Raw genomic sequence first — 25,021 nt, 5'->3', positions numbered from 1 at the left:
AGATTATATATATATATATATATATATATATATATATATACATACATACACACACACACACACACACACTCACAAAGTTTTAAAAGGCCTTAAAGTAGAGGCCAACTTTTACAAAAATTTCAACATAGGCAAAATTGTGCGACCATGTCGCCAGAATAACTCTGCCCATCCCTAGCCAATAGATGCTGGAAGAAGAGTTCAGAGATTTTTGTTCTTAATGACCATTTTAAAACTGTACCTTTAACTATGGCTTTCTTCATGAGTTTGGCCTTCAGGGGATCTCTATATTCTGAAAGACCGGCCATTGTGAAGGCATTCAGCATGAGGACTTCATTACCAATTTTTTGCTCAGTGGTTGATGCATTCTTTAGACAAGCCAAAGCCCCTTCCAGCAGAGTTTTCTGGAAAGTAATGAAACATTATGTACAGAAGGCCATCGGTTGTTAAAAGTTCAATGCAGAAGACAAACATGACTGGTTGATCTAGATGACTTTCCATTGCTGATCATAAAACGAAAGTGTATCTAACCGGCTTTGGATAGAGTAGATTGGTTTTAAGGCTGGGTTCACACTATTGCGAATTGGATACGTTTTTCATTCGCATGTCAGGAGATTGTACCTGGCTCCGGTGCAAATTGCACAGCAGTCCTGTGTGTCTTTTAGTCCGTTCCAGGTCCGAATTTAGCCAAAAATGTGGACTGAAATGGTGAATGGAGATGCACCGGACCCCTGCTGTGAGCCGCTCCGTGCTTAGGTGTGAACTCAGCCTAAAACTTCTGTCAGGTTCTTTATTGCTATTTGTCAGCATGTTCCTTGTCCTCGGGGGAGAGGCAGAAGGAAAAAGATTTACAAATGAGGTTATCAAACGGCTGCTTCTCCTTTCACTGTCCAGTCACAGGTGGTGGGGACAAGACCTACAAGGGTTTCCTAAAAGGCATTAGACATGCATGGTTTGTTTTGTTCTGAACCGAAATTCAGACAAATTTTTCATTACTGCATTTGTAACAAATTTTGCTGAAACTCGAATTCTAAATTTAAATTTGAAACTGAATTAAATAGAATAAAATAGAACAGAAAAAAAAAAAAAAGGAATAGCAGAGAACAGAAATTAATAAACAGAATATAATAAAATAGAATATAATAAAAATGGAAAGAATATAACCATCTTCTGAAATTCATATTTCAAATAAAAGATTAGAATAGAACGGAATTAGAATAGAATTAAACCGAATAGAATAAAATAGAAATAACAGTCTTCTGAAATTCAAATAGAATACATTTTAATAGATTAGAATAGAAAATAGAACAGTAAATAGGAGAACAGAATGGAAAATAGAATCGAAATATAATAACTCTTTCGAAATTTGAATTTCAAATAAAATAAATTTGAATTTTTTGAATTCAGGAAAATCCAAATCAAATTCAAAAATGAATAAACAAAACAAATTCCAAAACAAGGAACTTATTTAAATAATGAATCCAAAACACATTTTTTCTTACTGCACATGTCTAAAAAGGCATATTCCACAAAACGTAAAAAATACATGCACACTGATTTGTGGTTGCGTGTGCCATTTATGGACACTCACAGACTATTTCTCAGGACCCAGGTCCATACTGAGGAACAGATCTTCAGTCAAGGGGCTGGAGAAAGCATCAATAAACTACAGGAGTGCAGGGATGGACTGGCCATCGGGACTACCGGGAGTTTCCCAGTGGGCCTGTGTTGTGCCGAGAATGGTTTCCCGTCTATATCTGTTTCCCCTGTCTCTCAGCTGAGATCGGAACTCAGTGACAGCACGAGTCTCTGCGCTCCTCTGCTTATGAGAGTATAAGCGAGGACCTGCTCGCTCCTCCCACACATCTACAGGCAGTGTAATCCTCCCCAGCCCTCCACATTTGAATATACAAGTGCTGGAGTGGGGCACGAGGAAGGAGAAACACACAATATCTGAAGCCGATACAAGAAGGTATGAGTATGACAAAAGCTACAGCAAAACCAGTCCTGCAGCACACAGAGCGCTAGTTGAATGGGAACAAGATCGTGTGACTCGGGAGCAATGTCACATGTTCACTGGCTGCAGTGTCTTCCAGAAATCTATGCCTTCAGGCAGTGTGCAGGTTATTGATCTGTCCCCTCTTCTACCTCTCCTCTTGCTCTGTACCAGGGGCGGACTGACCATTGAGCGACTTGGCACTGCCCGAGGGCCCTGGGCCACTAGGGGGCCCCCATCAGGGTTGCCAGCCTCAGTAAAACCAGGGACAGTATGTATAAATCTGTGTTTTTTTTTTACATCTGTCTGTGTATACATGTATGTGTATATTGTGTGATTGTATACTGTGTGTGTATACTGTGTGTCCCCATAATCTGATTGCCTTGGGCCCCATAATCTCCTATTGCCCGGGGGGCCCCATAAGTTGTCAGCCCCCCCTGCTCTGTACTTTTTTTTTTTTCTTTTTATAGCTGCTTTTCCTGCACACTGCCCTAACACACTGATAAGATCAGCATTCTCCATCCAGTGACAGTGTGACACATGGCTGGCTGTTAACCATTTCAGCTTATTTTCAGTTATTTAGCCAGAGCTCTGTGTGTGTTACACGGTTTCTGTGATGTTTTTTGGAACGATTTACTGCTAGTTCAGGCTAGACGCTTCACAGACACATTAACTGTTTATTGTCCTCAACTAATCCTGACCAGTTCATGGTTTGTAAGACAATTTGTATTTTGGAAATTGGATGTGCTGCTGTCTTCTGTCACATGGATGTACTTTCAAAGGAAGATTACTGACTTGATCTTGCAGAGCTGGTTTAAATAGAGTGGAGCAACCCTGTGATACATTACACTTTTACACTGGGCTCAGCCATAAATGCAGTCTCTGACCATCTCCTGTATCATGTCTGCAGTCTCTGACCATCTCCTGTATCATGTCTGCAGTCTCTGACCATCTCCTGTATCATGTCTGCAGTCTCTGACCATCTCCTGTATCATGTCTGCAGTCTCTGACCATCTCCTGTATCATGTCTGCAGTCTCTGACCATCTCCTGTATCATGTCTGCAGTCTCTGACCATCTCCTGTATCATCTCTGCAGTCTCTGACCATCTCCTGTATCATCTCTGCAGTCTCTGACCATCTCCTGTATCATGTCTGCAGTCTCTGACCATCTCCTGTATCATGTCCTCAGTCTCTGACCATCTCCTGTACCATGTCTAATTTATATACTGTTTTTGTGCGCATTCGCAAAATAAAAGTGGGCCAGTCTGGATAAAGTCCAGGGCCGAATTTTTGGCCCAGTCCAGCCCTGCAGGAGTGGTGACACCACTGCACCTCTGCTCTTTGAGATCTAGGAGTTCCTCTGCCATGGTGGTAGATGAGATTTGTGGTATCTCCATTTACAGATGTCTGAATAGAGGACATAGATATGTAAGTGGAACCAAACAGCCATGCTAAATTAAGAAAAATGACAGGAGGAGAAAACATTCAGTAATGAGGGGAAGTCTGGGGGTGGGAGGCTGAGGACTGTGGCCAAGTTTCATGTTACACAAAAGGTGTACTTAAAGTGATTGTAAGGGTTTTTTTTTTTTTTTTTTTTAAACATACATATATTACCTCTACGATTTGCACCCGAACCTGCTCTTCGAACCCTGCGGCTCCTACCCACATCAGGTAACCCCCCTGGGAGAAGCGCTCTCCCGGGGGATTACCTTGCGGGCGCACTCCCTAGTCCAACATTCGGCATCCATAGAGGCCCAATGCAGGACTCACCCCCGCACCTTGGCGCCCGTGTCATTTGATTTGACTGACAGCAGTGGGAGCCAATAGCTGCGCTGCTATCAATCTATCCAATCAAGAGCCGAGAACCCCAGGCAGAGAGACAGGGCGTCCCTGTGGGTCAAGTTCTGGGGCTCAGGTAAGTAAAATGGGGGGGGGGGGGGGGGGACACCGCCAGGTGTTTTTTCACCTTAATAGGATGCATGAAAAAACACAAAGGTTTACAACCCCTTTAACCTTTAAAGTCACTTAATTGTATTTATTTTTTCCCCGTTATGGTTAAAGTGAAGAGGGATTAGGACCCCTGTCAGTTGTATATTGCAGGCCCTGTTCCTGTTGGAGAGATTCACCCTCTATTTGTCCCGTTTACTGTCATCGCCGAAAGTAACAGGAAATTTTAAATTAGGAGTGGTCATCAGAATAGGCATAGAGGGGAAATCTTCCAATGTGGACACTAGCACTGTTGACTAGCAGGGATCCCCAACTTCCTGTTGTAGATAGAAAAAAAAAAAAAAAGGGACAGGAAAGGGAGGGGGAAATAAAGACTTTGCCACCTAAAGCAGTTGCAAACATGTTACACCTACCTGCTCTATGAAAAGGTATTTCACAGAGCAGCCCCGAACCTCCTCTTCTGGGGTCCCTCGCTGGAGCTCTCGGCTCCTCTGTGCTCCACCATAGGCAGCTGCTTCCCATCAGGGCACACCTGCAGGCTTACTCCTGAGCCGGGCTATGTGCATCCATTTACACACACAATGCGACCCCCACCCCCCCTTACAGAATTTGACAGCAGTGGGAACCAATGGCTCCTGCTGATGCCTCCATGTGCTGTAAGGGGAGAGGAAGCAGGTCACCATTTAGGGAAGGGAGGCGATAAAACAGATGGGACATTTGTTACCTTAAAGTGTCACTAAACCCACAACATAAAAAAAAAAAAAAAAAAAAAAAACACCCCACACGCTATGAATAAATGGTGTATTACATGCTGTTGATACTCACTTCAAGATTCGTTATCTGCAGTCTACCAAAAACCTTGTTGATCCTGCTGTTCTCCATCTCCCTCTCCTGTCCATGTCTCCACTGCACTTGGGGATTTTAAAGGGCAGCGCTGATAGCTCTGCACATGCTCAGTTTCAGTGTATTTTCTACCCTGAGCATTTCCTGAGCAGCCCATGTGACTATAGCGTTACACATGTGGACATATACACAGTGGTAAATGACAGCCCACTCCCTCCCTCCTCCATGCCCACTAACCAGCTAAACATAATGGGGGGGGGGGGGGGGGAATATTACATGTAGATTAAATGGAGGCTTCACCTTCCTGTTATTCTAAAAAACACAGGCTGGAAGGGCGTGACAAGCCTCGACTGGCAGAAATCTGCCCGCACCATATTATTGCCACAAAATATTATTTGATTTCAGGTAATATATATATTATTTTTGAGTAAAAGTAATGGGTTTTCTCTTGAATGTGACCAGCAGCAGAGGACTAGACTCTCCTCCTGCTTATGTGCTCCTGCAGACAGGCTAGGAAAGAGCTGGGTCATGTGACAGCTGGATATAAATTAGGAAAAAAGTATGGAGACTTTAAAATAAAATTAGAGCCATCATCCACATACAGAAATAGAAAGGTCAATGTAAATGAAACAGTGTGTTTAGCAGGGTTTTTTTTTTTTTTTTTTCACACAGAGAATAGGGGCAGCACCCCCCCCTTCTGAGTCACCCCTCATTTCCGCTCTCCACCCACCTCTGAGCGCCGTCCCTTGGTTTCAGGTTTCACTCCTTACCCACCTCCCACTACTACCTTTTTAGAGAATACAGAACCGATCATTGTATGGGGCTAAATAATTTATATGGAATGTGTTAATAAAAAGAAAAAGCAATAAAATAAATCCCCTGCAGCCAGAAACAATAGACCTCCAGTTGCTGGGTGTGGTATTTTATTTTGGGTGGGGACCCACAATAAAATATCACACCCAGCAACAAAAGATCTACCCCAGCAACAGATCTCCCAGCAGTCAGAATCTATAGACCCTCCAGCAGCCAGCAATAGACCTCCCTCAACAGTAAATCCCCATCAGCAACATAAGACCCCCCAGCAACAATAGATCCCCGCAACAGACCCTCAAGCAAAAACATATCCCCACCAGTGACAATAGATCCCCCAGTACATGACCCCTTCCTATTATATACATTCAGTGTTGGAGGTCCCGGAACTGTTTCCGCTGAAAAAAAACCCGGTATTTAGTACCACGTTTATCACTGCATTTACAACCAATATAAAAACTCTTCTCTCTAAACATTAGGTCAATTATAGGTTGACATGTCGCCTTCTCTGTCTGTTTTGTATTGGATGGTTTCTTACCCCAAAGCTGTATTTGGATTCCATAATTGCAATGGCAAGGTAAGCTGTGAAATAAACATCGTGATCTAGGTCCTGTAAAAAAAAAAGTTTTTGTTAAATAGTTCAACTACAATGGGGAGCAGATGCAAATACATTTATACAGTATATCCCTTTCATGCCTAAGCCCATTTCTAACATTGGTTGCTTACAAGTTAAAATCCATATTTTTTTGCTAGAAAATTACTTAGAACCCCTCAGATATCTATCCACACACTTTTTTTAGCAGAGACCCTAGAGAATAAAATGGCGATCGTTGCAATATTTTATGTAACACGGTATTTGCGCAGTGGTCTTTCAAACGCAATTTTTAGGGAAAAGACAACTTTCATGAATTTAAAAAAAAAAAAAAAAAAATTATAGCTTAATTTTTGTATAATGTGAAAGATGATGTTATGCAGAGTAAATAGATACTGAACATATCATGCTTTGAAATTGCGCACTCGTGGAATGGTGACAAACTATGGTACCTAAAAATGTCCATAGACGACACTTTAAAAAAAAAAAAATGTAACGGTTACCAGGTTAGAGTTACAGAGAAGGTCTTTTTCTAGAATTATTGCTCTCACTCTGATGATTGCGGTGATACCTCACATGTGTAATTTGAACAATGTTTACTTATGTATGCATTCTTTGCTGCGCGAGCACGGGGCACTTTAAAAAAAAAAAAAAAAAAAAGTGTTTTTCTTCGTAATTTTATTTATGTTTATTTTTTTACATTGTCCCTAAAAAAGAAAAAATTCTGATCACTTTTATTGCTGTCACAAGGAATGTAAACATTCCTTGTAATAGGTGATGACAGGTACTCTTTGCACTTAAAAGTATTCAGATCACCAAAAACTGAGATTTTGAATACTGTCATTTTTTCTTAAATCGGCACCATTGGCAGCTGAGTAAATCGAAAGTGACATCGCTTCCTGTGTGTTTTTACATCAGAGACTTGATCGAAAAGCCATTTCTGGCTTTGTTCCAGTCTCAGCCTAGCCTAAAGGCCCGTACACACGATCGGACTTTTTGACAACAAACATGCAAATTAGCTGTTTTAGAGCAACAGCTGACCGTGTACGCTCCATCGGACAAACTTTTTCTGTTTCCATCGGACTTTTGTTGGCTGTGCGAACAGACAAACTTTCCGGCAACAAACGTCCGATGGAGCAAAGTCCGATCGTGTGTACACAAAAGCATCGGACTTTTGTACAAACTACAGTACGCGGCCGCGAGAATGTTTCCAGCGTGAACCCATTGTGCTAGTTCTCGGCGACAGGGTACTGGACATCTCGCACTGGCTGCAATAGGAATAACACATTTTCCTACTCCGGTGAGCGCGAGAGGGAATTCCCCTCTGGGGGCATACCAGGCCCTTAGGTCTTGTATGGATTTTAAGGGGAACCCCCCTACGCCAAAAAATGGCGTGGGGGTCCCCCCCAAAATCCATACCAGACCCTTTTCCGAGCACGCAGCCCGGCCGGTCAGGAAAGGGGGTGGGGACGAGCGAGCGCCCCCCCCTCCTAAACCGTACCAGGCCGCATGCCCTCAACATGGGGGGTGGGTGCTTTGGGGGAGGGGGCACCCTGCGGCCCCCCCAGCCCAAAGCACCTTGTGCCCATGTTGATGAGGACAAGGGCCTCTTCCCGACAACCCTGGCCGTTGGTTGTCGGTGTCTGCGGGCAGGGGGCTTATCGAAATCCGGGAGCCCCCTTTAATAAGGGGGCCCCCAGATCCCGGCCCCCCACCCTATGTGAATGAGTATGGGGTACAGCGTACCCCTACCCATTCACCTAGGGAAAAAAGTGTCAATAAATAAAAAACACACTACACAGGTTTTAAAATTAATTTATTAGGCAGCTCCGGGGTCTTCTTCCGACTTCGGGGGTCTCTGGCGTCTCCTCCCTCTCTCCAGTGTCGTCTCCGCGCTCTCTGGTTCTACTCCAGTGCCTTCTTCCTTCTGCCGGGCTCCTCCACTATCTTCTGCTCTTTTGCCGCTCTTTTGCTAGCAGAGGAGCCCGGATATCTGGATCGTCTTCTTCCCTTTTCTCTTCCAGAGATGTTGACATGACGCTCTCTCTGGCTGTAATGCTGTCTGTGCACTCTGCTATGAATTATATAGGCAGTGACCACGCCCCCTTATGACCTCACAGTCCCAGCAATACAGAAGATGACCAAAAGGTGGTGGTAAAGAGCTGAAAAACCACGTGATTTGGTGAAAGTTGGCTGTAAAAGTCCTGTCTGTATGCAAGACAAACTTATGGCCAACGCCCTTTGTACAAAAATCCAAGGGAAAGTTTGTACAAAGTCTTATCGTGTGTATAGGGCTTAATGCAACAGTTTGAATCGGACCCAAACTGACCTCTCTCATTTATATCCAAATATTTAGAACTATATTGTCCCATCCATATGCTGGAACTTTTACACCTTGCAAGAGGATTCTCACTTTCACACCAAGCACACATAACTGTTCAGTCAGTTTCCCTTTAAGACAGTGTAGAGGAATTCTAAAATGTGTTGCATCTTATTGGTGGAAGAGCATATAAGTTTGTTTGACCTGGGTTGTGAACATGCTTCCTTGGGGTCTAAAGCAGCCACTTTCTAGCCTCTGCGTGTTCTCCAACCAGATAAGACTCTGCTTCTGTCTGGTTTCATCAATCGAAACGTATCTCTTGGCTTGCTCAAAGATACTAAAGGTGTACGCAGTCAGCCTGCAAGAAGCACAAGGTGACAGTTAGGTGGAAAGAAGACTAGACCAGTCCGGGCATTCCTCTCCTACATGTAAAAAACATTTGTTTTGCTAGAAACGACTTCAAACCCCCAAACTTTTTTTTTTTTTTTTTTTTTTTTAAGCAGAAGCCCTAGAGAATAAAAATGTTGGGCATAGCATATTTTTAGGTCACACGATATTTACACAGTGGTTTTTATAATGCAAAAATAAATAAAAATGTATTTTAATGCACAAAAAAAAAAAAAAAAAAAAAAAAAAAAAACAGCACAATATAATACTCAGTTGTTTGGTAGAATATAAAAGATGAATGTTTTAAAACTGCATTCGTCCGTGGAACAGTGCCAAATTACAGTGCCTAAAAATCTCCATAGGCAACACTTTAAAAGCCTTTACAAAATTACCAGTTTAGAGATACACAAGGTCTGGAGCTAAAATTATTGCTTTCACTGATGTTTGTGGCGATACCCCACCGTGCGATCGCCATTTACATATGCGTGTTGGACTTACGTGCACATGAGCATGGGGAAATGGGGGCGCTTTCATTTTTCAATTTTATTTAACTTTATCGTTAACTTTTTTTTCTCGACTTAGCTGTTACAAGGGATGAACAAGATCCCTTAGGATAGCTGGGGCTGTGACAGGTCCTCTTTAGGGAGAGATTTGGGGTCTATTAGACCCCAAATCTCTCCTCTGGTCTCCAATGCTGCCGATCAGATACAGAGGGTCTGACCGTCTGCTTCCCTGGCCGGTGACATCCAGGTAAACAAAAAGGCAGAACAGGAAGTGACAAAATCCTCATTGCTTTCTGATGTCACAGTGGGAGTTAAAGTGGTGGTGGCGAGGGGGACACCCTTCTACCACTTGTAAAAATAATCCAGCGGCTCGTTAGCCACTCAGATTACTTTTACTTTGTGCAGAATAGCCAGACCTAAAAGAGGCTATCTTGATCATTTCTGCAGCGATGACTAAGATATCACCCTTCCCGTCCGAGGATGTTTATGAACTTACCCTGGATTGGAAGTGGTTAAAAGATTTAAACAAGCAGCTTTGCAGGCTCGTGGGCAATAGCATGTTAGATTGTGAGCAGTTGAGAATAAAGATTGGGAGGGAGTGCTGCTATTTATTATTACTTGTAACTACCAAAGCTGCAGTTGCGCTTGTAGGATAAAAATGAAGGCCTCTTGAGCCCCCTCCCTAGGGAAAGAGAGCCTTGACTGATGGGGGGCATGGCTAGGTGCCTGACAAGGGGAACGATTGGTTGCAACATGGGGGGATGGGATGGGCCTGAGCACAGGGAACGTGCGCGCCAGGGAATTCTGGGTCTTCTGGAAGAGTTGGAAGAGCTGCCCACCCTCCCGCCCCCTTTTTCCTATGTTATGGTATGTCACAGCTTGCTGCGGTTTCCTTGACCTTGCCTGCAGTTAAACTTGCTGTAATGGGCTATGCCCTTGATGGAAAATTGGAAGTTGGTTGTCTGTCCAGCACTTATGGTAAGGACAGGCCCCACTTCCTTCTTGTGGTTGAGTGCTCACAGTACGATACTGACTGGCACTGGTTAAATATTTTCACATGTTATGTGTTGGAATTTAATTGCCTTGCCCTTTCCAACCTAATGGTTGTAAGTGTCTTATTTAATGGGGTAAAGGGCAAGGGGGTGGTGGGGGATTTGATCCCATTGTGCTACGTTAATTGGGACCTAGGCCCATAGCACCTCAGCAGTCATGGCGTTTCATGTCAACTTAAAACTATTAGTGCCCATTAGGCTTCCGTGTTGCGGTAATGTGCACATTACCAAAGCACAAGCATCCGGCTTTACCACATTGCATTTTGAATGGCATCTCAACCCACAAAGGCAATGCGTTGTAGTTCAAAACGGGTCATGCACACCCCCCATGTTCTTAGAGTTTGTTTTCTTAGAAAACAGCCACAATAGAAAGGCCTGCCCCTACCAGCCGGGCCAAGGGGGTTGGCAAGAGTGGCGGCTGCCCTAGGCACTATAGTTGCATATGAGGTGGAGGGCACCGCAAGGAGATCGAGTGGGGGGGGGGAGTTCTAGGAGTGATGATTCAGGAAGATTTGTGCTGGGGAGGGGGGATCAGGAAGAGGATTTGTGTGCTAAAAGAGGTGATATGGTGGGGGGTTAGATTCGTGCTAATAGGTGTGATTGGGGGGTATTTGTGCTAGGAGGGGGGGTGGATGTGTACTCTGAGGGGAAATTTGAGGAGGATTTGTACTATGAGTGGCGATTTTTTTTTTGGGGGGGGGGGAGGTCATTTAGGGGATTACAGAGGCAGAGATTTCTGCTGGGAGGGGGGTTAATTTGTAACTAGCTGCCATGTTTGCCCTGGGCTCTAGGTAAACTTGCCCCGGAACTGCCTACCAGCATGGTATAGAGAATATCCTATGGTCCTTGTGTGGAAGCAGTGGCCATTCTTCAGAGATCTAACACACCCCTTGATGAGTCAGAGCTGATTGAGGAGCTCTAGCTCTGAGCAAGGGGCGTGTTGAACCACAGCAGATAGACCACTGCTTCCACACAGAGCAAGGATCCTCTGCAGCATGCTGGTAGGGGACAGGCTTTTCTACTCAGGATGTGGCTGCTTTTTAAAGAACACAAACGTTAAACACTCTAGTTGGGCTTTACATTTCTGCTTCTCACAAAGGTTCTAGGCATTACAGATAAAAATCATCCTTACCATGAACTGGATTGTGAGGAACTGCGGAATACTTTATAAGCTGGTCCACTGGCATATCCAAGTTGTCGATAATATCCTAGGTGGATTAGAGAGATAGATTAGAGAGCTAAATTAAAGAAGAAGTTCACCTCTTGGACTAGGTTACATGTTCCACCCGTATTTAGCAGCTGCAGCCTCTCCCCTTCTCCAGCCCTTCCCATGACAGTGAGCACCCACGGTCACCGACTAAAAAAAAATAAAATAAAAGCAGCTGTGAGGGGCTCTGCCCACACATCGGCATCATTCATTCACAGTTTTCTGTGCAAGCACAAACTACAAGTCCCATCGGTATTTGCGGCTGACGACTTGTAGTTCTGAATGGACTTTGTGGCCGCTGATGAGTCAGCCTGTATTGGAGGTACAGGCTAAAGGCTAGTCAGACAGGCTTGTCTGCAGGAGTCTGGCATTGCACCCCTGGGCGCTCAACGAATGTGTAACAGATTCCGTTACCATTTTAATAGTGCATTTTACATGGGTCTGATGCCGACACCAGAAAAGATTCAAAATATAAATTTAAAAAAAAGGGATGCTGTCAGGTCTAAGACCATTCTGTCACAGGTCTCAGCCACAAATTTCAAACCAATGATCAGGAATCCGTCTACATGGTTGGCGATTATGTAGTCACCATGACAACCAAATATGAAGATCACATGTAGGAGATTTGTTTACAATCAAATTTCAAGCCCCCAGATGGCACTGTGCCTCTTCCTCTCTGCGCATTCATTGAACACACCAAAGGAGGTAGAAAGAAAAAATTAGTGTGTGTAAAACAAAATAAAAAACACTAAAAACATTTTGTCCATGGGTAGGGAATGCAATAAAAGCCTTATATGCCCAGAATGAAAACATGATGATTGATCGTCAAATCGGAAAAAAAACACGCTAGATCTGTATAACAATAATGATTTAAACATTCAAAGTTATATATTGAAAATATCAAAGTCCAAAAAGCAGCAGCATATAGCAAAAAATGCACAAATTAGATGGAAAGGAGAAGCTGCGCTATAGAGGTGCAGGTCAACAATAGCTTGTGTATTCCAGGATAATGAAATGCAGTTCAAACAAATCCACACAAAACACCCAGGTGAGCTAAATCCTTATTCAGTGCCACCACCTAATGAAAAACTCGCTTACCAGATGGCAAGCAGAAGCAAGCAGATGGCTATAGCCCAGCCAAGGCCTTTGCTTTAAACGAAAGGAACATCCAGACAGGTGTAGTCAAATGGATTAGCTGTATGCTCCAAACCCTTGGTGCTGTGAATCTCCCATGGGCCTCAATCAGCAGGGTAATCAGGGTATTCGGCAGGATATAAGAGAGACCAACCATAGCGTGATATCGCTTTGACAAAGTTTATTAAAACAGTATTGCACTTACATTGAATCGAAGATAAAACTTGTGCTAAAAAACAGAGCCGGCTGGCTGCGATAGAACTCCCCGTCCTCCTAGTACAACAGTGTGGTGACGTCAGCATGTATCCTCCTCCAGAAGCATTTCGTCACAGGTTGATGTTGTCAATTTGTATTCTGCGACGGTTAGCAATCACAGAGCCAGTTACCAGCGTGTCAAGCAGAAGCCCAAGGAGCAAGATATCCAATACTCCGTGCTCTTGTGCTCTTCCCTGCAACCCTTCGGGTTACCTTCCAGGGGAAAGTCCATTTCTTCCAGTCCCCACAAGATGTCCTGTCGTGGTGAGAGTCACTGCCCCGTACTCCTAAACCCCCTGCCTGATGATGTCCTTTTTATTGCTGCTGCAAATGGAGCCTCTTTCCTCCCCCTGATTTTTCTTGCATTATCCCCTGTTTTTTCCCTGCCGCAAAAATTTTGATGTTTGCTTCAATGTCATGACTATGGTTGATCAAGCTATTATTGTAAAGGGATAGTACCTGGACTCGGTCCTGACCGAGACTGAGCTGCCTCGGGGCACACACTCCTTCCATTTTTTCTTTTTTTTCCTTTGAAAAATTCTTGATTTTGTTTTAGGAACTCTGTCTGCCTCCTGATGCAGGACATACACCCTATGTATGGTGTAAGTTTTGAGTATAGGCCCACTCCTCCATTTTGGAGCTGGGCAGGGGATCTGTTGCCCCCCTGGGTATAAAACGTTCTGATGTACATAATTGGATTGTTGTATGTGTGGTGTATGTATGGATGTGTGCTAGTGTGGCTCTGCGACCCTCATTTTTTCTTGCAGTCATGGCCGGGACTGGGGAGCTAGTTGTGGCCCCCTTCCTCTCTCAGACTTTATCCCTTCCTGCCCGTCCCATGGCTGAAATAAATGTCTGTTCATGGAATGTTCAAGGACTGAACTCTAAATTTAAGAGAGCGTCTATTTTTGAGGCTCTGAGACATATTAAACCCCACGTCCTAGGTCTCCAGGAAACCCACCTTACGGATTCTGTAACGAGCCCCTGCTCGCTCGGTTCCACTCTCCTGACACTCCTCTGCAGCTATAGAAACAGATTGCAACATCTGATGGTTCGGTCATCCGATGCTCTGGGACTAGAACTACAGCTATGTGCCGTTGTAATCCATTTGTGTAGCTCAGAACAAACACCAGGCAGGCTGTATGTAAGTTCAACCAGGAATCTCTCTTTATTGACAGGAATACAGTCTCTTTTATACAGTGAAAGAGGAGGTGCAGACCTCCTGCTCATATTACTCTAACAATACACCTGTAACCTAATTAACTAATCCCTTTAGACAGCCTAGATGACTCAGACATGACCTTTAGGCCAGACTGGCTGTCTTGTAGCTCAGAAAACCCAATCACAATAGCAGAGTTAATTAACACAAGCAACAATGGGGATCTAATGACTCTTAGATCCCATACTAGAGACTTATTTACAATACACATTCTAGCAGGCAACAGACAGACAGGTGTCTGGAATAGACATCAGCATCTCCTAACAGTATTTGTCCCAGCATTATGAATCAGCCACTATTTCTAATATGGCAAATCCAGGGATCCCCAGAGTCTGTGTGTCCTGGGGGACCAGGACCCAAATCCACAGTAATACCACCTCAATGGTCCCCAGGCATACAGCTCACAAAGAGCACCGTTCCCCCAAATGCCAGGGCCCACGATCGATCGGCAAGAGGCTAGCATTCAGTCCCCTCCAAAAGTCTCTCTCCCGGCTAGGTCTGTCACAGGTTCCAAAATCATGGCCCTCAAAAATCACTAATCTACCTATTCCAATTTTGCCCGGGGGGGGGGGTTGCAATATTAATCCATAAGGGATTACCTTTTGTGTATCATTCAGTTATCCTCGATCCTAAAGGGTAGTATGTCATCCTACATGTGTCAATCCATGGTACCCCTTTTATTTTGGTTGTGGTTTATCTCCCTCCCCCCGGTCATGGATGCAATGTTTTCTGATCTTAATGTCCATTTTGCCACTCTGCCTAACTGCCCTATGCTTATCCTAGGTGATTTCAATTCCGTTCTACAACCGGAGCTGGATAGGCTGAGATCCCTGAAGTTGAGTCTAAACTATTCCGGGCATGGTGTAATACTTATGGGTATGTTGATCTATGGCGAATGCAGTGGCCAAGTGACAGAGTGTACTCCTGCCAGTCAAGATCCTATGCAGCCCTCTCAAGAAATCGACTATGCCCTGGCCACGAGGGATTTTTTTACCCCATGTCCAGTCAACTCTATATATCTCCCAGACAGTATCTGATCACTCCATGTTACAGGTGAGGTTAATTATGGGACACAAGCCATCTTTCGGACCTGGAGGCTCAGTCCTCTCTGGATTTCTACGCCAGAGATCTCTGGGGCCATTCCGTCTGACATGGCCAAATACTGGTCTCTCAATGTGGACTCTGCTGCTGTGTGCCCTGTCTGGGACACCTTTAAGGCAGTGGTCAGAGGTTCATACATTTCACGAATAAAGCATTATAGATCTGTGGGCAGGGAGACGAGAGAAGCTCTCCACAAAGCTCTGGAGGAGGCTCGCGCCCGTCATTCTGGGGCTCCCTCTGAGGCTCGGGGTATGCTGACAGACGCTCATAGAGCACTTCAACTCCACCTGGTAGATTTGACTAGGAAACAGCAGTTATACCTCTCTGCCCATATCCTTGAATATTGGGGGGGGGACGGTAGGCTAGCCTATCTTGCCCATGCGGACTCTCAGGATGTCTCGATTGCCTCAATTCAACTCCCTGATGGGTCTGTTACCTCTGACGCACCATTAACTGAACCTTTGCAGATTACTATGGCACTCTGTACAGGGATTCAGCTCTTCCCTCAGAGACTGACTTTTTGAGGTTTTTTGAATCCCTTGACCTCCCGACACACACTACCTCCCAACAAGCCTCCCTTGACAAATCCATTACATTGGACGAAATCTCAACGGCCATACATTTATTACCCTCTAATAAAACCCTGGGCATAGAATGGTATCAGACACATCTTGAGGAACTGGCTCCCAGGCTCCTCAGGATGTTTTAAGTCTCCCTTGAGCTAGGAATGCTTCCTGATTCCATGAATGAAGCACTCATTGTAGTTATTATCAAACCTGGTAAGGATAGGCTGCACTGTGGGTCCTACCGACCCATTTCGCTCCTAAACAATGATGCAAAAATTTTAGCAAAAGTGCTGGCCCTTAGACTCCAGATGATCATTCTATCCCTAATATGACCAGACCAATCTGGTTTCATGCCTGGCAGGAGTACCTTTGATAATATTCGTAGATTGTATCTGCACATTCACGATGCACCAACTAGGGGGCGTGGTGGTTTGGTTCTCTCACTGGATATATTAAAAGCCTTTGATACCGTAAGCTGGCCGTTTCTATGGGAAACTATGACATGGCTGGGCCTCGGCCCTTTATTCAATGGGCTAGATTACTATACGCAGACCCTAGAACTAGAGTCCGCACAAATAGGGGCATTTCTGATCCATTCTCTTTGAAGAAGGGTATTAGGCAGGGGTGCCCTCTTTCTCCACTTCTGTTCGCTTTGGCCATCGAGCCATTGGCTGTTATGGGCCCTCCCTTTACAGTTGACTATTTGCAGAGGTCACGTATCCAGTTAACTCCCTCATTTAAGTTCCTAGGTATTCAGATTCATGCTGACCTTTCTGGATACGAGGAGCTCAATATTACCCATATAGTGCAATAAATGATGGATAAATTCTGTACCTGGTCGTCATTGCCTATTAATCTGATTGGGCACAAATGTATTCAAAATTATTTTTTTACCAAAATTTCTTTTAGAGCATCACCGATCTTCCTTACAAAAAAGTTCTTTGCAAACCTTGACTCCTTCCTATCCACCTTTATTTGGAATGGTTGCCAACCCCGTATAGCCAGGACCTCCATACAAGCGGCAAAGGCCGTGGGTGGTCTGGCTTGCCTGAACTTAAGACACCACTTCCTTGCCTCCCAGCTCATATATATTCATGACTGGCTACAATCTGACCCCCAAATGCCACTGCCTTCCTACTGACCCTTTTTGAACCTCCTACTTTATTACGAGATGAACTGCATAGATCAAGGAGATCAGGGGGCTCCAGATGTTCCCCTGTGGAGGTTTGCTTTATGGCTTGGAGGGAGGGAGGAAAAACGTTGACACAATCCCAGTCAGGTGTCTCACCACAGACTCCATTGTGGCAGAACCCCAACTTCCCTGAGCTCTGGCCAGCCGGATGCGAACTGGTGGGCCCGTTTTGGAAATCACACATATTTCCCACATAGTTGAGGAGAATATGCTATTATCTTTTGGTCTGGATAATACATTTTTTTTCAAATATCTTTTTGCTATGACACGCCCTCAGAACTCCGTTCGGGTCATTGACCATAGAGCTCACGGAATCCTCAATTGAAGATTTGCTATCATTCCCTGAGATTGATAGGCTGGTGACGTTTTATGGGCGCTTCAGGCGGTGGGAGCGGATCCCTTCCAGAACTCACAGCGTAAATGGATGTTTATGCCTGAGCTCTCTGAAGAGGATTGGGAAGAGGCCATAGAGATAGGTTTTCAGGATATTATTAGCACTGCAGATCTCTTGATACAATATAAGTTTATACATCATTTATATTATACACCTGCTAGACTGGTTAAAATGGGCCTAAGCCTAGATATTGCTTGTGCCAGATGTAATACGATTGCTGCTGATTTCTTTCACATGTTTTGGACATGCTCTGGACTCTCAAGTTTCTGGAAGGAATTGTTTGCTTTCTTTGATAACGAACTGCACCCAATACCCCACATTCCGGAAGTTGGACTCTTGGGGGTCTTGAATGATCATGTTTCCCGCACTCATGCCAGGACTTTACTGCGTATTTTATTATTTTTTGCATGAAAAACCATGGGTCCACTCTGTTTCAGTTTTTTACCACTTGGTTAATGGGGTCATCCCCACATTTATATATAAAAGGAGTGTCCAAAGAAGATCACTAAGATATGGCAGCCATGGTTAGATGTATCAAGAGATTTCTGGGGGGGTGTCTTATCCTCCCTGCTTTCTCAGACTGAATGAGGCTGAAGAGATTCATCTTTCATGCCTTGAAATGTGTTTAAATAAACTGGCCAGAAGAGGTGGTATATAAAATACAGTGGTCAGGGGTCTTAGAAATTACGGTGCTGCTTTAGGATCGTATGTGCTATGGTATGAATGTGTGTGAATATGTTGAGAATCTGTTTCTTGGAATGTATATAGTCTTGCAGACTATCTCAATTTAATCCTTGTATACACTGCAGATCTGCATTGTTTTATCGTTTTCTTTTTTGTTTTTTGAAACTAAAACACCTTTTTAAAAAAAAAAAAAAAAAAAAAAAAAAAATAGAATATAATATGTAGCACGTCAAAAGTGTCAGATCTAGTCTTACCCTCCAATATGTACCGCTTTCCCTTCTCCAGGATTTCATTTGTTAGCTGGCCTGTGCTGTTGAGATAGTCAAGCGCATATATAGTGGGAGCCACTCGTGCCAGACTTTGTTCAGCACATCCATAGGGCTTCTGCACCAGATCCTGAAGGCTGCTCAATGGGAGTCCGAAAACGTCACCTAGACAGAGAATACATTGAGATCAGGTTCAAATATGGCAAGATGTCCGATTCAGAACTCTGACCAAGTGCATAGCAGAAAAGACTAAAATGCAGTGAAGCACCCTCCCAGATAAGTTGCTAGAAGGGTTAGGTTCATTTTTGGCTCCCCTATAATTAGTGGAGTAGTTTGATTACTTTGGGCTGTTCTGGGCTTCACTGGCTGCAGGTTTGATCTTTTCCCCTGCCTTCTGAAGAAATCCAGAATGTACTGGGCTGGAAGAGGCAAACCCAGTCTGAATATTTAGCCAATTCATGGGGGGTGCCCAGTAAGTGGCTGGGGAGTGCATAAATACTGAGTCTGAGGCATCTGGCCTTGTCCAGGAGGAGAAGTTTGCAGCCTGAATGGCAGTTGCCATTCTGGGCAGTGCAGCTGAAGTTCTTACAGGAGCTCAGAGGTCCCAGCTATGCTAAAGCTTGGGGGCCAGTTTGCTGACAATTGCTGGAACTGACTAAGGGATTTCACTGATGACCTGATCTGGAGAGTTCACGGGAGAGATGTCTGGCTGATATTGGAAGGAGGCACCCACATATCCAGGGAAATTGTGAGTACAAACCTGAGTGTAAGATCACAGTAACTGTGTGCTGCTACAACGCCTTGTGCATTAGTGTCAGAGCTTGCTCAAATTGAGACAGTTCCTATAATGCCTCAAGAGTCACTTGTTCCCTTAGCTGCTACTGGAGTGATTGAATTAAGACGCTCGGTCAAAGTGAAGAGTGTACTCATATTACTATACAGGGTTTTTGGAGTATCCCACAGCTCCCCATACCCCATCCAAGTTCAATTTGCAATGCATCAAAAAGATTAACCCCTAGACTGTTCATTTAGCCGGAAAGAGTGACTGTAGCTGTGTGCCTAATTTGGGAGAAATACCTGTAGCTAAAAAAGTGGCCCTTATGGGGGTGATCGCTACAGCAGGAAGGGACATTTTTGTGGAAACCTGTGGAATTAATGGGTAAAAGAGGCTGGACAAAGCCTTGGGGTTCAAGCTGGTCCCCCATCAATATAAGTAATATGCATTAATATGTTCTAGTTCCAGCACCAGCCTACCAAATACAACCACAAATTGTTCTACAAATTGCATAGTTTGTGACCGGTGATACAAATGGCATAGACAGAGTGACTGGTTCTACAATAGGGTTACCAGATTTTCTAAATTAAATCCAGGGATACCCTACTGACTGGTCCCACTTTTAACCAACCATATTCCTCAATATAAGGACCCTCTCATTTATAGCCACAAATAACAAATTACGGCTCCATTTTTAAAGGGCCTCAAATTGGTCAGCGACTTTCGGAACAAGAAGCAAATAGTCAGGGTGTAAATACAAATTAATTTAAAATAAGACGCATAAAGATGCATACTTCAGACATATACCTTGTAGGTGTAGCTGGGAGTGGACAGCTATCTGTGGTTCTGAAATGTCATGTGACCAAATACTACGAGAGAAATGAATGCTGAGAGATGTAAAGAACCATAGACCTTTGCATACAACATTTTCTTTAGCCCACAACTTCTATACATGTGATGGACCATGTAACTGTTTCTACATTAGCTTAGATGTTCTGCCTAGTTCTACAACTAACATGGATTACCATGCAACTGGCTTTAATTCTGTAATGTATTATTCCTTTTAAGCTAGCCATCCACATAGCAACCAGGCTACACCCTTTCTAAAGATTAGCTTTGTTAGAATAATATAGTGTAAAGGAAACTAATCTAGGGCCGAAACAACAAATCGATCAATCGACAACTAATCGATGAGATTAAATCGATTACTATTTTCATAATCGATCAGCCATTAATATAATGGGGTTAAAAAAATAAAATTAGCCCTTTATAGTACAAAAAGAGCAAATAATCGCTACTCTAAATATTACTTTCACCGTTGCACAGTAAAAAAAAAAAAAAAAATGAACCCCTTACAGTAGCGATTGTTTGCTCTTTTTGTACTATAAAAAGGGTTTTTTTTTTAATCCCATTGTGTTACTAAACTTCTTAGGCCTGGTTCACACCTACCGTATGTGTTTTTTGCAGAAACGCACTACAGTTCATTTAACGTTCACATCTATGCTTTTTTCAGCTGCTGTGTATTTGGAAAGGGTCAAGGACTTTTTTCAACACAAAACAGTGCTTTTTTGGTTCAATAGACTTCAACGGAGAAGCTGCAGAAAAGCATGAATGCGTTTTTGTAGCAGTTTTTTTAATCTGCCCAACAACAAATTAGCCAAAAAAAAAGGGGCATTAAAAAAAAAAAAAAAAAAAAAAAAAAAAAAAAAAAAGCAAAGCAAAGCAAAATCACATGCGTAAAAATCAAACGCACAGCAAAAATCACTACATAAACTGATCAAAAGCAAACTGCGCAGATGTGAACCAAGCCTAATGCTGGCCACAAAGATCAATTATCAGACTAGAATATTCATACGAAAAATCTTTGTACATTCGCTGAATGAAAGAATGTTTGAAATGCACTTGCTTTTAACATTCTGTTTTAAAATGAATGTCATTTCTGAACGAAAGCCACATACACTGTCTGAAAAGTCCTTTGACCAAGAAGTTTTCTATTTCAAAATTTTCCCGTAACTGTGGTTGAAAACAAACGTCGATTTGACCCCATTAACGATTAGAAAATCGAATGAACGTTCTTAAAATTTCAATTTTTTTTTTGAAGGAAGACATTGTTTTTGTATGGCCAGTATATAATCTATTACAGTTCTGTTTGAAAATCTGCAAAACAGTAACTTTTTTTTTAAAATAAAAAAAAAGTGTGATCTGGGTCTGATGATTTTTACCAGATTCAACCTCTAATAGTATACACAGTATATATCTCTTCTGTCTGCTATTCTCAGAGTGGATACAAGATTTTACTCCCTAACCATATAGTTGGTTATTTATATTTACCACTGCTTATATAGATATTTAACCACTTGCCGACCGCCGCACGACTATATACGTCGACAGAGCGGCACGGGCAGGCAAAAGGACGTATATGTACGTCCTTGCCTGCCCGCGGGTGGGGGGTCCGATCGGACCCCCCCCCGGTGCCTGCGGCGGTCGGCAAATCTCCCCCGGCGATCGGAGGTGAGGGGGAGGCCATCCATTCGTGGCCCCCCCCTCGCGATCGCTCTCAGCCAATGGGATCATTTCCCTGCCTCTGTATTGTACACAGAGGCAGAGGAAATGATGTCATCTCTCCTCGGCTCGGTATTTTCCGTTCCGGGCCGAGGAGAGAAGACTGCAATGTAAGTGCACCAACACTACACACACAGTAGAACATGCCAGGCACACTAAACACCCCGATCCCCCCCCCGATCGCCCCCCGATCCCCCCCCAATCACCCCCCCCCCCCCTGTCACAAACTGACACCAGCAGGTTTTTTTTTTTTTTTTTTTTTTTCTGATTACTGTATTGGTGTCAGTTTGTGACAGTTACAGTGTCAGGGCAGTGAGTGTTAGGCCCCCTGTAGGTCTAGGGTACCCCCCTAACCCCCCCTAATAAAGTTTTAACCCCTTGATCACCCCCTGTCACCAGTGTCGCTAAGCGATCATTTTTCTGATCGCTGTATTAGTGTCGCTGGTGATGCTAGTTAGGGACGTAAATATTTAGGTTCGCCGTCAGAGTTTTATAGCGACAGGGACCCCCATATACTATCTAATAAATGTTTTAACCCCTTGATTGCCCCCTAGTTAACCCTTTCACCACTGATCACTGTATAACCGTTACGGGTGACGCTGGTTAGTTTGTTTATTTTTTATAGTGTCAGGGAACCCGCCGTTTATTACCGAATAAAGATTTAGCCCCCTGATCGCCCGGCGGTGATATGCGTCGCCCCAGGCAGGGTCAGATTAGCGCCAGTACCGCTAACACCCACGCACGCAGCATACGCCTCCCTTAGTGGTATAGTATCTGATCGCATCAATATCTGATCCGATCAGATCTATACTGGCGTCCCCAGCAGTTTAGGGTTCCCAAAAACACAGTGTTAGCGGGATCAGCCCAGATACCTGCTAGCACCTGCGTTTTGCCCCTCCGCCCAGCTCGGCCCAGCCCACCCAAGTGCAGTATCGATCGATCACTGTCACTTACAAAACACTAAACGCATAACTGCAGCGTTCGCTGAGTCAGGCCTGATCCCTGCGATCGCTAACAGTTTTTTTGGTAGCATTTTGGTGAAATGGCAAGCACCAGCCCCAGGCAGCGTCAGGTTAGTGCCAGTACCGCTAACACCCACGCACCGTACACCTCCCTTAGTGGTATAGTATCTGAACGCATCAATATCTGATCCGATCAGATCTATACTAGCGTCCCCAGCAGTTTAGGGTTCCCACAAACGCAGTGTTAGCGGGATCAGCCCAGATACCTGCTAGCAACTGCGTTTTACCCCTCCGCCCGGCCCAGCCCAGCCCACCCAAGTGCAGTATCGATCGATCACTGTCACTTACAAAACACTAAACGCATAACTGCAGCGTTCGCAGAGTCAGGCCTGATCCCTGCGATCGCTAACAGTTTTTTTTGTAGCGTTTTGGTGAACTGGCAAGCACCAGCCCCAGGCAGCGTCAGGTTAGTGCCAGTAGCGCTAACACCCACGCATGCACTGTACACCTCCCTTAGTGGTATAGTATCTGAACTGATCAATATCTGATCCGATCAGATCTATACTGGCGTCCCCAGCAGTTTAGGGTTCCCAAAAACGCAGTGTTAGCGGGATCAGCCCAGATACCTGCTAGCACCTGCGTTTTGCCCCTCCGCCCGGCCCAGCCCAGCCCACCCAAGTGCAGTATCGATCGATCACTGTCACTTACAAAACACTAAATGCATAACTGCAGCGTTCGCAGAGTCAGGCCTGATCCCTGCGATCGTTAACAGTTTTTTTGGTAGCGTTTTGGTGAACTGGCAAGCGCCAGCGGCCTAGTACACCCCGGTCGTAGTCAAACCAGCACTGCAGTAACACTTGGTGACGTGGCGAGTCCCATAAGTGCAGTTCAAGCTGGTGAGGTGGCAAGCACAAGTAGTGTCCCGCTGCCACCAAAAAGACAAACACAGGCCCGTCGTGCCCATAATGCCCTTCCTGCTGCATTCGCCAATCCTAATTGGGAACCTACCGCTTCTGCAGCGCCCGTACTTCCCCCATTCACATCCCCAACCAAATGCAGTCGGCTGCATGAGAGGCATTTTTATGTCCTCCCGAGTACCCCTACCCAACTAACCCCCCCAAAAAAGATGTTGTGTCTGCAGCAAGCGCGGATATAGGCGTGACACCCGCTATTATTGTCCCTCCTGTCCTGACAATCCTGGTCTTTGCATTGGTGAATGTTTTGAACGCTACCATTCACTAGCTGAGTATTAGCGTAGGGTACAGCATTGCACAGACTAGGCACACTTTCACAGGGTCTCCCAAGATGCCATCGCATTTTGAGAGACCCGAACCTGGAACCGGTTACAGTTATAAAAGTTACAGTTACAAAAAAAGTGAAAAAAAAAAAAAAAAAAACACAAACAAAAATATAAAATAAAAAATAATAGTTGTCGTTTTATTGTTCTCTCTCTATTCTCTCTCTCTCTATTCTCTCTATTGTTCTGCTCTTTTTTACTGTATTCTATTCTGCAATGTTTTATTGTTATTATGTTTTATCATGTTTGCTTTTCAGGTCTGCAATTTTTTATACTTTACCGTTTACTGTGCTTTATTGTTAACCATATTTTTGTCTGAGTACAGCATTCACGACTTTGAGTGGTTATACCAGAATGATGCTTGCAGGTTTAGGTATCATCTTGGTATCATTCTTTTCAGCCAGCGGTCGGCTTTCATGTAGAAGCAATCCTAGCGGCTAATTAGCCTCTAGACTGCTTTTACAAGCAGTGGGAGAGAATGCCCCCCCCCCCACCGTCTTCCGTGTTTTTCTCTGGCTCTCCTGTCTCAACAGGGAACCTGAGAATGCAGCCGGTGATTCAGCCAGCTGACCATAGACCTGATCAGAGACCAGAGTGGCTCCAAACATCTCTATGGCCTAAGAAACCGGAAGCTACGAGCATTTTATGACTTAGATTTCGCCGGATGTAAATAGCGCCATTGGGAAATTGGGGAAGCATTTTATCACACCGATCTTGGTGTGGTCAGATGCTTTGAGGGCAGAGGAGAAATCTAGGGTCTAATAGACCCCAATTTTTTCAAAAAAGAGTACCTGTCACTACCTATTGCTATCATAGGGGATATTTACATTCCCTGAGATAACAATAAAAATGATTAAAAAAAAAAAAAAATGAAAGGAACAGTTTTAAAATAAGATAAAAAAGCAAAAAAATAATAAAGAAAAAAAAAAAAAAAAAAAAAAAAAAGCACCCCTGTCCCCC

At 44.1% G+C, this 25,021-nt stretch overlaps 1 protein-coding gene across 1 annotated transcript in view; it reads right to left on the bottom strand.

Moving 5' to 3' along the window:
* LOC141105847 (ovostatin-like) overlaps positions 1-25,021 on the bottom strand; it is a 175,465-nt gene that overhangs the window by 32,368 nt on the left and 118,076 nt on the right. The window contains exons 24-28 of the mRNA XM_073595980.1: positions 18,454-18,630; positions 11,580-11,655; positions 8,710-8,863; positions 6,132-6,203; positions 239-401 (exon numbers count right to left, since the gene is read on the bottom strand). Of these exons, the coding sequence (XP_073452081.1) occupies positions 239-401; positions 6,132-6,203; positions 8,710-8,863; positions 11,580-11,655; positions 18,454-18,630 (642 nt within the window). The remainder of the gene's footprint in view (positions 1-238; positions 402-6,131; positions 6,204-8,709; positions 8,864-11,579; positions 11,656-18,453; positions 18,631-25,021) is intronic.

This window comes from Aquarana catesbeiana, linkage group LG08, assembly GCF_042186555.1.
Source record: "Aquarana catesbeiana isolate 2022-GZ linkage group LG08, ASM4218655v1, whole genome shotgun sequence".
Lineage (NCBI taxonomy): Eukaryota > Metazoa > Chordata > Amphibia > Anura > Ranidae > Aquarana > Aquarana catesbeiana.
This window is presented reverse-complemented; position numbering and strand designations above follow the sequence as displayed.